This window comes from Ammospiza caudacuta, chromosome 6 (genome assembly GCF_027887145.1).
Source record: "Ammospiza caudacuta isolate bAmmCau1 chromosome 6, bAmmCau1.pri, whole genome shotgun sequence".
Classification (NCBI taxonomy): Eukaryota; Metazoa; Chordata; class Aves; order Passeriformes; family Passerellidae; genus Ammospiza; species Ammospiza caudacuta.
Genome location: NC_080598.1, coordinates 61,578,455 through 61,593,102, shown reverse-complemented (window position 1 = coordinate 61,593,102; position 14,648 = coordinate 61,578,455). Strand labels below are relative to the sequence as shown.

The following is a 14,648-nucleotide window of genomic DNA, read 5'->3' as shown; positions in this document are numbered from 1 at the left end:
CTTTTTGTGACAGATCTCCCCCTGCTGCCCACCTGCTCTGTGCCTGAAGCACGACTCTGCAAGTCAAACAGATATTTAAATAAATCCTCTTCTGGTGAACCCTGGCACAGGGAATGTGCTACAGCACTCCAGTAACTCCTGCATGGCTTTGTCATTGTGTTTTTCCTTAACAGGTGCTGTTAGTTTTTATAGCTGTGGGGTGAGGTTGGTGTTTCAGGGATCATCTCCAGGCTGGATAAACAGACAGAGTCTTGTTGCCAGGCACAGAGAGGTGTACAGAGCATGCAGCCTTGGCTGTGCTGCTCATTTTCAGTCACAATCTGGGAAATTTGGGGTGCAGGTTTTATTTTACCTCAATAAGAGCTGAAGCAGAGCTTCCTGAGAGAGGAATTTGCCATCAGCACGAGTCCCATGGAGCTGGGAGCTCCTTCCCTTCTCAGGAGCTGGAACTCCTACAGAGCCTGTGGTGGTGCAATGATGTCATTTTCCTGAACTGCAGCAGACTGCAGCTGAGGAAATTCAGGATATTCTTAGCCCTTCCTTTTCAGGGGTATTTCTGTGCTGCTCTGTGCACGTACCCTGGGACCTCTCCCGGCGTGTTCTGCCACCTCATCCTCCTCCTGCCCACTCACATCTCCTCCTGTGGGCTTTCTGCATCACTGACAGCCTCAGCTGCTTCTGTTCCACGTGGCAGGGACAGAATTCCTAACTCCCATTTCCTGCTGGGTCAAGTGCAGAGTCCCAGGACCTGCTAAGGCAGATTTTTATTTCATTGAAGGAGCGAGAAACTCTCTTAATGGTGTGCCCTCAGAGATCACACCCTAAATGTGTAATGGTGTAGAAATGGCTGGGTTTTCACCCTGGCTGTTGTAGTTCTGTCCCTGGCACAGCTGTGGGATCTGTGGATCCTCCCAGCAGACAAACTGACAGTGTGTGCCTGGTTTAGCAGGAGGACAGTGACAGACACAAACCCCTGCAGTGACTGGAGGATTTCCCTCTGAGGTTCCTCATTCCAGCAGCCTGGTTTGGCCAATTGCAGACAGCTCCAGGTGAGTCCTGACTGGAGGAGGATTTTGGAATATTCATGAGCCCGTTGTGGTCTGCATCTCCCTGGGGAAAGTGGCTTTGTCTCGTTCCCTCTCCCTTTTGGTGGAATCAGATTGTCTCAAGTCAGAAGGGACCCCTGAGGCTCCTGGAGTGCAACTCCCTGCTCCTTGCAGGAGTACATGCAGTAAATCCCATGGCTGAGAGCATTGTAGAGATGCTCCTTGAGCTCTGGCTGGCTGGGAGCACTTCCCCGGAGATCCTGTTCAGTGATGGACCAACACAAACCACAGAATCCCAGAATGGTTGGGTTGGAAGGGACCTTAAACCTTACCCAGTTCCACCCCTGCCATGGGCAGGGACACCTTCCACTATCCCAGGCTGCTCCAAGCCCCATCCAGCCTGGCCTTGGGCACTTCCAGGGATCCAGGAGCAGCCCCAGCTGCTCTGGGCACCCTGTGCCAGGGCCCCACACACTCACAGGGGTGAATTTCCTGCTGCCCTAAAACCCCCCAGCTCCCTTCCCCTGGGGCTGCTCTCCTGTAGTTCCTGTGTTTAACCAGGGTTGCCACATCCCAGATGGAGAATCCCACCCTGGCTCTTGTTACATTTCCAGCTCCGTTCCTTATCCAGGTATCTCTGTAATTCCTCTTTTGTCTGTGGGGGAGCCCAGAGTTCCTACTTGATGAACACCTGTTTTCTGCATTGTCTATTAAAAAATAAAGTGTTATGGGATGCGGTGTTTAGTGGTCACTACCCAGCTCCTCACGGCTTCTATTTTGTTATGCACGTGACATTGTTGCATGTAGGTCACTTACAAAAACTGATTTTCATAGGTATTTACCGACGATTTTCCCTCAGGAGTCGGCGTTTCCCGCCTGGAACGTTTTAAGAAGTTCAAAATTAATGCGCCCAACGTGGGGCTCGAACCCACGACCCTGGGATTAAGAGTCCCATGCTCTACCGACTGAGCTAGCCGGGCGCTGTGGAGGCTCATCTCGTTACACATAATTTAATGTAGCGTATGATGACGTCACCCCGTGCGAGCAGCGCGGCGGCCAATGGGAGCGCGCGTTGCTGGGCGGTGGGCGCGGGACGGGCTGGCAGCGGCGCCGCCATGAGCTCCATCGGCACCGGGGTGAGTGCGGCGTGAGGGGCGGCGGGGCCGGGGCCGCCACGGGCACAGCGCGCCCGCCCGGCCGCCCCCGCCGGCCCCCGCCCCACCCGCGGCCTCACCGGGCCCGCGGCGAGCGCGGCGCGGCGGCTCCGGGGCGCTGCGGGCGGCTGAGTCACTGCGGCCCGGCAGGCCCGGGGAACCGGCGGCGGGGCGGGGCGGGGATAATGCACTGCTTATACTCCTCTATATAATCTACATTGTGCATTTCTAATATATTCCTGTGATCCATGCGTTTGAATTAAGTGGGGACTTGCAGGGAAGCAGGGGAGGGACTGTGGATCGGGAGCTGCAGTGATGTGGCAGAGAGCAATGCGGGTACACAGGGCAAAGTGAGGTTGGATATTGGCAAATAATTCACACCATGAGGGCGCGGGGCCCTGGCAGTGCCCAAGGCCAGCTTGGATGGGGCTTGGGCTCCCTGGGATGGTGGAAGGTGTCCCTGCCGTGGCAGGGGTGGAACTGGATGATCCCGAGGGTTCCTTCCAACCAAACCACGCTGGGATTCTGTGAAATGTAAAGGCAGACAAATCTCCCGTGGGTTTGGAGTGTTGTGTAATGCTCAGTGATTTCACATCCAGCACTGTGAAATGGCCTCTCCTGGCTTTTTTTCCCTGTGTTCTTCTGTTTCTGTATCTTATGTGAGAGCTCAGCCTGCTTTGGGTATTTACCACCATCTCTGGCAGTGACAGTCTTGAATTTTTTAAATGAATAGGCTTAATTTTTTAAATGAATAGGTTTAAATGAATCTGAAAATGTTGTGATAATTTGTGGGTTTTTCTTCCTGAAAATTGTGTCTTTTTCTTCAGTATGACCTGTCAGCCTCCACGTTTTCTCCAGATGGCAGAGTGTTCCAAGTGGAATATGCTATGAAAGCTGTGGAGAATAGCAGGTAAAATACAAATGTCTGTATCAAATATTTGCTCTTTTGGCCTCTTTTACAGCAGTGCTGTTGGGCTAGAGAAACATGAGGGTAAAATTGGGGTGGTAAAATGAGTTCTGATCTAAAAACCCATTTTAGGGATGGGAGTGTCTCTGCTCCCTGGAGTGTGTGGGAAGGAATGTTGGGAACTGGAAAGGCAGTGAGATGGATTGCCAGGGTCACCCAGGGCTCTGTCTGCTCCAGATCAGGATTAGAATCACAATCCCAGGATGATTTTTGGGTTGAAAGGGACCTTTAAGACCATTTTGCACCCCCTTGTTTTCAGTGCTGGAGTTGTGACCAACCTACCTTGGGAGAAATCTTATTTCTTCTGTCTTGATAATTGTCTGTGAAGTATTTTACCTTGTGAGGAACTGACATTTTTCTTGTTTTCCAGTACAGCAATTGGGATAAGATGCAAAGATGGAGTTGTGTTTGGAGTAGAAAAATTGGTGCTGTCCAAGCTCTACGAGGAGGGCTCCAATAAACGCCTCTTCAATGTCGACAGACACGTGGGGATGGTAAGGCACTGCAGAAATTGTGAGGTGACCCCCTCAAAAGGATCAATTTATCAATCAGAGAATCAAAAATAAGTAGATTAAGAAGGTAATGTTAATGTGTCTGTGTATAAAGTCAGAAATGCCAGTGGGTTTTACTGTTTTTTGTTATTTATTCTTTTAAACATACATAAGTAAAATCCAAACTTAAAGTAGAAGACGGAGGCTGTTTGAAATTTTTAGGAATGTTTTTCCAGTTGTTCAGACTTGTATGTAAGTATAAACACAAGTGTTAAAATGGTGCTTTTTGACACAGTTACCAGATAAGGTGTTTAGGGAAAACATGCTGCACGTGAGGTTGTGGTGGTTTCTTCTCAACAGTGTGGAAATCACCTGAATTCCCTACAGGTTGTGTATGGAGGACAGGGCTGTCCACAGTAGGTGTGAGTGGTGCCAGGGAGTGCTGCGGTGTGAGAGGAGCTGTGACTGCAGGGGATGTGCAGCCTTGCTTGGGTTGGTGCAGTCTGGTCAATCAGGAGATGATAATTAATGAAGATAACTTTGGTTATTGGTGTTCCTAGAGGAAAACTCAATACATGATGGCATTGGCACCTTCAGAGGCTGCGGGGAGATGGGCAGTGTGGGTTGCTCCATGGCAGGGCATGGCTGAGCCCCTGCCAGCTGTGTGAGTGTGTGCTCTGTGTGTGTGTGTGTGTGCTATGTGTGTGTGTGTGTGTGTGTGCTATGTGTGTGTGTGTGCTCTGTGTGTGTGTGTGTGTGTGTGCTATGTGTGTGTGTGTGTGCTGTGTGTGTGTGTGTGCTCTGTGTGTGTGTGCTCTGTGTGTGTGTGTGTGTGCTGTGTGTGTGTGTGTGCTGTGTGTGTGTGTGTGCTCTGTGTGTGTGTGCTCTGTGTGTGTGTGTGTGTGTGTGCTGTGTGTGTGTGTGTGCTATGTGTGTGTGTGTGCTCTGTGTGTGTGTGCTCTGTGTGTGTGTGTGCTATGTGTGTGTGTGTGCTCTGTGTGTGTGTGTGTGCTATGTGTGTGTGTGTGCTTTGTGTGTGTGTGCTCTGTGTGTGTGTGTGTGCTCTGTGTGTGTGTGTGTGCTATGTGTGTGTGTGTGCTCTGTGTGTGTGTGTGTGCTATGTGTGTGTGTGTGCTCTGTGTGTGTGTGTGTGCTCTGTGTGTGTGTGTGTGCTATGTGTGTGTGTGTGCTCTGTGTGTGTGTGTGCTATGTGTGTGTGTGTGCTCTGTGTGTGTGCGTGCTATGTGTGTGTGTGCTCTGTGTGTGTGCGTGCTATGTGTGTGTGTGCTCTGTGTGTGTGTGTGCTATGTGTGTGTGTGTGCTTTGTGTGTGTGTGCTTTGTGTGTGTGTGCTCTGTGTGTGTGCGTGCTATGTGTGTGTGTGTGCTTTGTGTGTGTGTGTGCTTTGTGTGCTGTGTGCTTTGTGTGTGTGTGCTATGTGTGTGTGTGTGCTTTGTGTGTGTGTGCTATGTGTGTGTGTGCTATGTGTGTGTGTGTGCTTTGTGTGTGTGTGTGCTGTGTGTGTGTGTGCTGTGTGTGTGTGTGCTTTGTGTGTGTGTGTGCTTTGTGTGCTTTGTGTGTGTGTGTGTGCTGTGTGTGTGTGTGCTGTGTGTGTGTGTGCTGTGTGTGTGTGTGCTCTGTGTGTGTGTGCTCTGTGTGTGTGTGTGTGTGCTCTGTGTGTGTGTGCTCTGTGTGTGTGTGTGTGCTATGTGTATGTGTGTGTGTGTGCTATGTGTGTGTGTGCTTTGTGTGTGTGTGTGCTATGTGTGTGTGTGTGCTATGTGTGTGTGTGTGCTTTGTGTGTGTGCTCTGTGTGTGTGTGTGCTCTGTGTGTGTGTGTGCTCTGTGTGTGTGTGTGTGCTGTGTGTGTATTGTGGGTGTGTGCTGTGTGTGTGTGAGCAGCTCTGTGTGTGTGAGCAATTCTGGGTGTGTAAGCAGTTGTGCTCTCTCCCTGCAGGCCGTGTCTGTGTGTCTGTGTGTGTGCTGAGCTGTTCTCTCCCTGCAGGCCATGTCTGTGTGTCTGTGTCTGTGTGTCTGTCTGTGTGTCAGAGCAGCTGTTCTCTCCCTGCAGGCTGTGTGTCTGTCTGTGTGTCTGTGTCTGTCTGTCTGTGTAAGCAGCTGTGCTCTGTCCCTGCAGGCCATGTCTGTCTGTCTGTCTGTCTGTGTGTCAGAGCAGCTGTTCTCTCCCTGCAGGCCATGTCTGTCTGTCTGTCTGTCTGTCTGTGTGTCAGAGCAGCTGTTCTCTCCCTGCGGGCCATGTCTGTCTGTCTGTCTGTCTGTCTGTCTGTGTGTCAGAGCAGCTGTTCTCTCCCTGCGGGCCATGTCTGTCTGTCTGTGTGTCTGTCTGTCTGTGTGTCAGAGCAGCTGTTCTCTCCCTGCGGGCCATGTCTGTCTGTGTGTCTGTCTGTCTGTCTGTGTGTCAGAGCAGCTGTTCTCTCCCTGCAGGCCATGTCTGTCTGTGTATCTGTCTGTCTGTCTGTGTGTCAGAGCAGCTGTTCTCTCCCTGCAGGCCGTGTGTCTGTCTGTGTGTCTCTCTGTCTGTCTGTCTGTGTGTCAGAGCAGCTGTTCTCTCCCTGCAGGCCATGTCTGTCTGTGTGTCTGTGTGTCTGTCTGTCTGTGTGTCAGAGCAGCTGTTCTCTCCCTGCAGGCCGTGTGTCTGTCTGTGTGTCTGTCTGTCTGTGTGTGTGTCAGAGCAGCTGTTCTCTCCCCGCAGGCCATGTCTGTCTGTGTGTCTGTCTGTCTGTCTGTGTGTCAGAGCAGCTGTTCTCTCCCCGCAGGCCATGTCTGTCTGTGTGTCTGTCTGTCTGTCTGTGTGTCAGAGCAGCTGTTCTCTCCCCGCAGGCCATGTCTGTCTGTGTGTCTGTCTGTCTGTGTGTCAGAGCAGCTGTTCTCTCCCTGCGGGCCATGTCTGTCTGTGTGTCTGTCTGTCTGTGTGTGTGTCAGAGCAGCTGTTCTCTCCCCGCAGGCCATGTCTGTCTGTGTGTCTGTCTGTCTGTCTGTGTGTCAGAGCAGCTGTTCTCTCCCCGCAGGCCGTGGCCGGGCTCCTGGCTGACGCGCGTTCCTTGGCAGACATTGCCCGTGAAGAGGCTTCCAACTTCAGGTCTAACTATGGCTATGACATCCCCCTGAAGGTGAGAGGGCAGCTCTCAGGGCTTTTGCCTTTTATTCTTGACATGAGAATGAAATTTTATTCCTTGTTTTATTTTTCCTTTTTTTTGCACACAGCACCTTGCAGACAGAGTGGCCATGTACGTGCATGCCTACACCCTGTACAGTGCTGTCAGGCCCTTTGGCTGCAGGTGAGTCTTGCACACACACTCTGTTTGTAAATAGCTTTTGCTTCACAGTTGCTGGAGCTGCTTCAGTTGTCTGAGTTCTTTTTGGAACCTGGAATTAGTAACCTACAGTTCCTGTCCTAAAGAATCCCTTCCCTTTCTTTTTGTGTGTGTCTGACACCTCAGGTGAGAAATTTATATTCCCATAAGGCTCTGCCAGCCTTCTACAGAGCTGGTTATTTGTCCCAGGTTTTTAAAGTTTGAGAGCTTGTGCCAGTCAGTCTGTGCTGAACTTCCCTGTGCAATCCCCCTGCTTGCCCTGACAAAGAGCAGGGTACAGCTCCTGTGTGACTCTGGTGCAAAGGGCTGATAAACAGAGACCTGCTGCCAGGCCACTGATCAGGAAAATGCTTCTGGCAACGTGCAGGTGCTGTTGTGAGGCAAATTGCTCAACAGTGTAGGAGGACAGGAGGAGTTCTGCTCCAGGAAGGGTGTAGGAAATCCAAGCTGGTGTAGTCTCTCTAGTTCTGTGTGTGTTGGTGCAAGGAAAGGTTTTAATTTCTCTTTTCTCCTCCAGTTTCATGTTGGGGTCCTATGACAGTGATGATGGTGCACAACTGTACATGATTGATCCATCAGGAGTTTCATACGTGAGTGTGTCAAAAACATTTCCATCTTAGCATAAATTCCTTTTCTAGTTGGGAAAATAGTGAGTGTTGGTCCCAAAGAGCTGCTGTTGTTTTCTCCTTTTGCCTGGGGAGATCTCTGCTGAATCACTGCTGCCCCTTTGCCCATCCTTGCTAAACAAACATTGTGTATTTCTTACAAGTGCAGCTGGGAAATGAGTTTAAAGCTTGTCTGTCAGAAATTGGGAGTTCATGCACGTGGCTGTGTCCAGTGAGAATTCCCATGCACTGCTCCAGAAAGGCAAGAACTGCAGTGATGCCCCCTTCTCTAAATGCTTCAGCTAAGAGAGGGCTGCTCCTCTGGCACTGCCTGCCAGCAGCAAACCAAAGCAAAACAGAATTGTTATTAACTGTTGTTAGTGCTGCATTTTCAGCTGTGTGTTACACAAAGTCAATGCACACTCTTACTGCTGGATTTCCTAAAATTTTCTTGCAGTATATCCAGTACCATGGCTGTTGAGAGAAATAGAAATGTTTAATTTTTATGTGTTTACACTCAAATACATTTAGGTGGGTTTAGCTTGGGGTTTGCTTGGATCCTGTAGAACTTCTGTAGCTCATATTTAACTTCTCTCTTCAAACTAATTCTAGTTTATTCGTACATTTTTGTAACAGCAATTTAAAAAACCTATTACAACATTTTGAGCTGATAAATTTCTTTCCAGGAATTACTGAACACTTTTTTATCAATAGTGGTGGTACTGATGTAGTAATTGGACTCTATTCAACAATTTGGGCATGTGCCCCAAGACAGAACAATACCAAGGTTTTTTTGGCCTCTCATTATGAGTAAGGTGGGGTTGTCATGTGCTAAGTGACAGTAAGAGGTGTAGAGGGTCTGGTACTTAATTAGATTTTAATATTGTTTATTTCTTTTTTTTTTAGGGTTATTGGGGTTGTGCCATTGGTAAAGCCAGGCAGGCTGCAAAAACAGAGATTGAAAAACTCCAGGTATGGTGTAACAGTGTTGTGCTGTCTCAAGACAAATATTCCTGCCTTACCATGTTACCTTTTGGGTGCCTGAAATACATAAAATGCAGGAGAAGCAGGTGAAATATTTTCTTGTACATTTGCCAGTGAGCCAAGTGAGTCAATATAAAAGTATAAATGAGTTTTTAATTCTGAATGAAAACCATATGGCAGCATTGTGCAGGGTGCTGTATTTATTTTTTCCCAAAGGTTTTAGATGATTCTTCTGTTTAACAAGTTCACAAAGGCTGCTCTTGCTAAGGACAAACTGGTCTGTGGAGAGAAGACAACCAAAAAGTATTGAAGTGTGCTTTTAGCTGATTGAAATTATTTTAGAATCTTGAAAGATTTCTGTTTTCCTCATGTGTTTTAATATCTGACACCCTTGGAAACAACATGGAACCAAATCCTTCTCCTGGTCTGTCTCATGAAGTTATGTGATAAAATATAAATATATTTTTGGCCTGCAGAGGGATGTCACAGCTGTTCAAGGAAAGGTTCAGACTTTATATGATTGTTATAATTTTAAGAATAGCCTATTTATGGTGCTTTAGCATCATGACTGAAAAACTACAGGAAAAATGAGAATGTTCTAGACTTGATTCACTCAGTTTTGAACACCAAATGAAAGGTGAGAGGCCTGCATGATCATTTGATCTTTATACTGGAATTGTGGCACCTGGGAAATCATCATTTCAGTTCCTGTGTGTGCACATTGGTAACACACAAATTACTCCAAATAGTTCATTTTCTGTTTGTGCAGTGCTGAAATTTTCCAAAACTTCTGCAGTTTCTGATGTGAATTCCTGGAGCTGGACAGCAGAGCTGTAAATGCACACTGTAACAGAGGTGTGGCACAGGCCCTGCTGAGGTGATCATTTAGGGGGTCCCCAGTAATGAAGTGTGGGATCCTGCCCCAGCTCTGTGGGCTCAGTCCAGCCCCACCTGCCCATAAATTTTGTCCACTGTGGACTGGGCAGGTTTGCAGGTCACAGCTGATTTTGACAAGGTGAATTTGTCAAAGCTAAGGTGGGAATACCAGAAGTACAGAAGGTTTTGTGGGGTGATCCAGCTGATGGCCAGCTAGGATTTGTTTGTTGGGAGAGATGAGTGCAGGTGGAAAGGGAGAGGCAAGCAGGGAGTCAGGACTTCATCCCTGCCTTGGGGGGCTGCAGAGCAGCTCTGGCTGGGGAGGATACACTCTGTGAAACTCTGAGGGGGCAAGAAGAACACCCTGGTTTTCTGGTGACATCTGGTGACCCCGACGTGATTCGAACACGCAGCCTTCTGATCCAGATGTCGCAGATCGACACGAAGGGACACAGGCACACACCGCTCTCAGGTGAAAGGAAAAAAGGGCAGTTTTATTCTCTGACTCCACTATTTATAGTTTTACAAGGGTGACAGTGGATTGGAAGGTGACAGTACCACCTCTGCAATGCCACAGGTCAAACCAACAGTCCATCAAATCTCTCTTCCTCCAAAAGGAATGAAAAACAATGAGTTGTTTACAGAAAAAGTGTGTGGGAAAGTTCACTACAAGAATGTCAACATCAGAAGGCTTAGAAAATCCTAGAAAACCAGGGTGACAACCCTGCATTGATCACATCCTTTGCATTTCATGTCTGCAAACTCAGCTGTGGGAAAACTTGTAGTTGTGCAGAGACTGCTTTAATCTCTTCATCTCTGCAGCTCTGATACTGTTATAGGTTTTTGATACATGGACAAGATCATGATTAACTCCTGGGATAAAACTGCTCACATTGTTTGCTTTCATTGTCTGCAGAATTAACATACCTGGGATGGGAAAAGGATAATGGCAGAAATTAAATTGACTTCAGTTTTCTTTCTTGTAAATATGCATGACAGTAGTAGAGCTTTGGGTTTCCTGTTTGACTGCTCACTTTATATGCATGAATATTCATCATTTAAATGTTTGTGTGACACAAGTTACATTTCTGTTCTGGACTGAGTGTCACAAAGGCAGTGGCTCTCTGTTCAGGGAATTCTCCAGATGAGATTGTGATGGCACATTTGTCTAACCAGGCATGGGCATTTCTTCTGTGCCTGTTGCTTCACCCCAGAAAGGGCTGTGACATTCCACATGAACTCTTGTCATCTTAATCCCTTCACCAGTGCCTTACAACTGCCTGCCACACAGAGAGTTTGAAAATGTTTTGGGAATGGGAAGAGATGGTAAATTGCATTAATGAAATATAGGAAAATATATTACTGCTTCATAGACCAGAAAAGTTGAGCTATAAAACACAAGTTTATTATGTCCTGGAAATTTGCACCAGCCTTTGTTCTGATGAACTGTGAAGCTGCCAAAAAACTGAGAAAATGTGAAATGAGATGCTGATGCCTTGCTCAGGCAGGCAGTTGGTTGTAAAACAATATTCTCCTCTTGGGGCATTACTTAAAACCCAAAATGACTTGCATAAAATGTTGGTAAGACCACAAGTATTCCTGTGCTGCCTAGAAGGAATGCCCATATTCCATGTGAATATATGTGGCTATTTTATATCAGTTGAGCATAAAGCATCCAGGAACAAGCCAAGCTTTGAGGATGCCAGAATCACCAGTGTAGCTGCTAAGATTTCAGCTGATGAGTGCTTTAAACTGGGAAATTTCCAAGTAGTTTTATTTTCCTAGAATCTTTCAGTTGTAAGATTCTTCCCAGGAAGAATGACTTGCATAGAGCAGGCTGGAAGATGCATTGTAGAGAAGAAATTTAGTTTTGGCTTTTTCTGTTCCTTTGACTACTGAACATGAAAAAAAGCTCATCAGGCACATGCACAGCCTCTCCTGTTCTGACTCTGTGGAAGATTTATATTTTTTTATTAAACATCTCATCTCTGTATGTCTTTGGCCTGCAGATGAAGGAGATGACGTGCCGTGATGTTGTTAAAGAAGTTGCAAAAATGTAAGTCTGCAACCTGTTTTTCCAACTTGACAAAAATCCAGCCTGGTGAGCTTGCTTTGGTTTCAAACTGAGGCTGTTCCTTTTCAATTGGGTGTTGTGTGTTGAAATGTCTGACTCTAATCCCTGGTTTTAAAATATTTAAACCAAGTGACAGATGAAGGGCAACTTCTTGGTGTGCTGCTTCTGAAGTAGGACTTGTTTGAACAATGACCTGGTGCTTCAGAGAGGAGCTGCCCACAAGTGATGCTGAGATCTTGGACCCAGCCTGAAAAAAAGACTCAAATGCTTTGGACAGAAGCAAACTAGAACTTTTTAAAAGGACTATATTCAGTATAGATTTATTATCATTAGACATATAAAAATAATTTCTGATAATGAGAATACTTCTGTTCTAGTTCTGCTTCAGCTCAAACTCAGCAGCGGCTCTAGACAGGGTCCTGTTTCACAGCTCAAATTCAGCTCCCTATTAGCACTGAGCAAGATAGCAAAGATTTTAATAACTTTTAAACCTAAAATAGTAGGCACAGTCCAGAGCAGTGATTTCTTCAGGAGCCTGTGAAGGTGGCAAAAGGTTTGTAACCAGCTGAAACGTGAGAAAGGCCTGGAGATCACCTCAGCTAGCAGACAGGGGGTTCTGTAAGCACAGAGGGGCATTTTCCTGGACACCAGTTTCACTTCAGTCTTTACATTTGTTTCACAATAATTCCACTGAAAGTGCTGCTGAAGGTGTCCTGCCTTCCTCCACTGTCTCCAGGGTTTCCACATTGGATAGGAATTGCTGGTATTTTTCAACTTCTGACTTAGTGCTTCCTGAAGCAAACTACGAAATACAAAATACAGGCTTCTTAAACAGTGAAGCCACAGGTTATTGTGAGTCCTGCTGTTTGGAGTGTCTCAGCCCAGAATTGTTCCAGTTTGTTTGCATGTTCTGCCACAGGATGAATCAAATCAGTTTTGTTATTGCAGTGTTACCACTTCTGTCCCACAGGCTAAGCAGTGATCACTGCTCTGGCTGGCACTGTGTGTGCTGTGATACCACTTGGGAGTTTCAATTCCCATTTCCATGTTTGCCATGAGCACCACATTGGAAATCTTCTGTACAGACTTCTGATTAGACACAAGATACTGTGCCTGATTTGGGATTTAGTGTTAAGTGTAAAGTGCAGTAGGATTTGCAGGGGAAATGCAGGACACTCCAGGCTGCATTAGAACTGGTCTAGCAGAAGCAGGCAGTGATGATGCAGCCTTGGTTCTGCAGCATCTAAATCTTCATGTTTGTTCCAGTTAGAGCAACTTGGACATCTCAACCTGCATCTTGCTGTAATGATTTAAGGTGTTGTTAGATTAGCAGTTAAGCTTGGAAAATTCTCTGATGGTTTTTGGTGGGGGAGGAGGCACAGGGAGAGTTTCTATTAATCATGAGAATACTTGAACAGAAGAAATCTGGGACAGGAACAAAGTATATTTAGCCTGTTGGTCAGTCTGTTCTAATCTGTTCTTTGTCTGTTCCTTTCAGAATCTACATAGTTCACGATGAAGTAAAGGATAAAGCTTTTGAGCTGGAACTCAGCTGGGTTGGAGAAAGTAATGCATTTCTATAATTTCTATAAGCACTCCAGAAAATTTATAACTTTTTGTAACTAAAGCAAAAACATTGCTTCTTAAAATTCGCTCTGTATGTCAGGTCCTTGTGTGAATTGTAATTCAGACATATTCTTTTTATTGGCAGTAACCAATGGAAAACATGAAATTGTTCCCAAAGACATCAGAGAAGAAGCAGAAAAATATGCCAAGGTGAGTTATGACTTTGGTGTTGTTGCAGTGCTTCAGTGTCAAACTGCCGAGCTGCCTGGAAAATGTATCATCCCACGTCCCTCAGTGTGAGCTGGGTTATGGGAAGGGACAGGAGGGGAGGCTACAGTGTAACCCAGGATGGTTCTGCTCTCAGAAACTGTTCATTCACAGCCTGCCACAAGTGGGGTCTTTCTCCTTTAAAGGTCTGTACTGATGGGAATTGTCCTGCTGCCTGCAAGGGTTTGGGTCTGTGAGAGGGGTGTGAGGCTGCAGCAAACTCATTGTGTTTATTGCAGGCTGAATTATAAAACAACTGTTAGACTATAATTATACTTTCTTTTTTTAAACAGGAATCTTTGAAAGAGGAAGATGAGTCAGATGATGACAATATGTAACACATTGTTACTCCAAAACAAGTCCAACTTTTCTTATCTTAGAGCAGGTTTGTTTATAATGCATTATGCATGGGATGCTGTTGTGTTCTTGTTGGAAGAAACCAACCGACCAACTTGCACTAATAAATTTTCCATTTTACTGTCTGTTAGCTTTTATTTCAAAATGTATAGGCCAGCAACTGTATCTAAGGAGAAAAAAAGGAAAGACATTATCAGGCTGCTGTTGCTTCCTAAGCACTCCATTTGAGCCAGGCAATGCACAGAAAAACAATCTGTTTATACACCAGCCAAGTCTCTTGTTAATGCTGCATAGTTTAATATTAAAAATTAGCACTCTGCTCTTCCTTGATTAACCAGCAGCACAATGTGCAGGTTGTTCACAGCCAGTCTGTGCCTGCTCTTGGCAGAGATGAGGACAGGGCCAGCTCCAGCAGCAGGTCCCAGTTTAGGGTGATGTGCACAGCTCACAGCCCCTAACAGCCTATGCAACAACAGGAGTGCAGCTAAAGGAATGTTAATCTGAAGTACTCAGCCTAGGCTTAGTGGAGGAGTAGGAGGAATTAAAAACTAATTCAATTTAAAACAGTGCTTGTGTTAAGTTCTAAAGCTGTGAGATCTATTAAGCAATGTAATTGGAATTAATGCTTGAAGAGGCAAACTATTTTTAAACTCTTTTATTCAGCTGTAGTTAATCTTAACACACTTCTGAATCAGCTTCATCAATTGTTGACCTTTCCAGAAGAGAAAAACAAGCTTTGCTGCTGTCATTCCCCACCTCCTAGGAAAACAGGCTGCCTGTTCTAGTCACTTCAAACTTTTGAAACAGCCTGGTCTGGTGGGTGGAGGGGGACCCTGCCCATGGCAAGGGAGAGCAATGAGATGATTTCTCAGGTCCATTCTGACCCATATGATTCTATAAGGTAATACACTGCTCTGTTCACCACCT

At 46.3% G+C, this 14,648-nt stretch overlaps 1 protein-coding gene and 1 non-coding gene across 2 annotated transcripts; one reads left to right on the top strand and one right to left on the bottom strand.

The window, feature by feature from the left end:
• Positions 1–1,953: 1,953 nt before the first annotated feature.
• TRNAK-CUU (transfer RNA lysine (anticodon CUU)) lies at positions 1,954–2,026 on the bottom strand. The gene has a single exon. It is a non-coding gene; the product is annotated as a tRNA-Lys (tRNA).
• Positions 2,027–2,129: 103 nt separating this feature from the next.
• PSMA3 (proteasome 20S subunit alpha 3) lies at positions 2,130–13,846 on the top strand. Its single transcript, XM_058806846.1, has 11 exons — positions 2,130–2,182; positions 3,028–3,110; positions 3,538–3,661; positions 6,687–6,788; positions 6,883–6,956; positions 7,510–7,582; positions 8,504–8,569; positions 11,467–11,513; positions 13,030–13,097; positions 13,243–13,307; positions 13,658–13,846. Exons 1-11 carry the CDS (start codon positions 2,162–2,164, stop codon positions 13,700–13,702), a joined length of 768 nt encoding a protein of 255 aa, XP_058662829.1. The 5' UTR covers positions 2,130–2,161; the 3' UTR covers positions 13,703–13,846.
• Positions 13,847–14,648: the final 802 nt, after the last annotated feature.

Excerpts from the sequence above, each read along its gene's own strand:
- PSMA3 (XM_058806846.1), top strand. The coding sequence starts at position 2,162 with ATGAGCTCCATCGGCACCGGG. Across the intron at positions 6,957-7,509 it reads GTCAGGCCCTTTGGCTGCAG|TTTCATGTTGGGGTCCTATG; the intron begins GTGAGTCTTGCA and ends TTTCTCCTCCAG. Across the intron at positions 11,514-13,029 it reads GTTAAAGAAGTTGCAAAAAT|AATCTACATAGTTCACGATG; the intron begins GTAAGTCTGCAA and ends TGTTCCTTTCAG.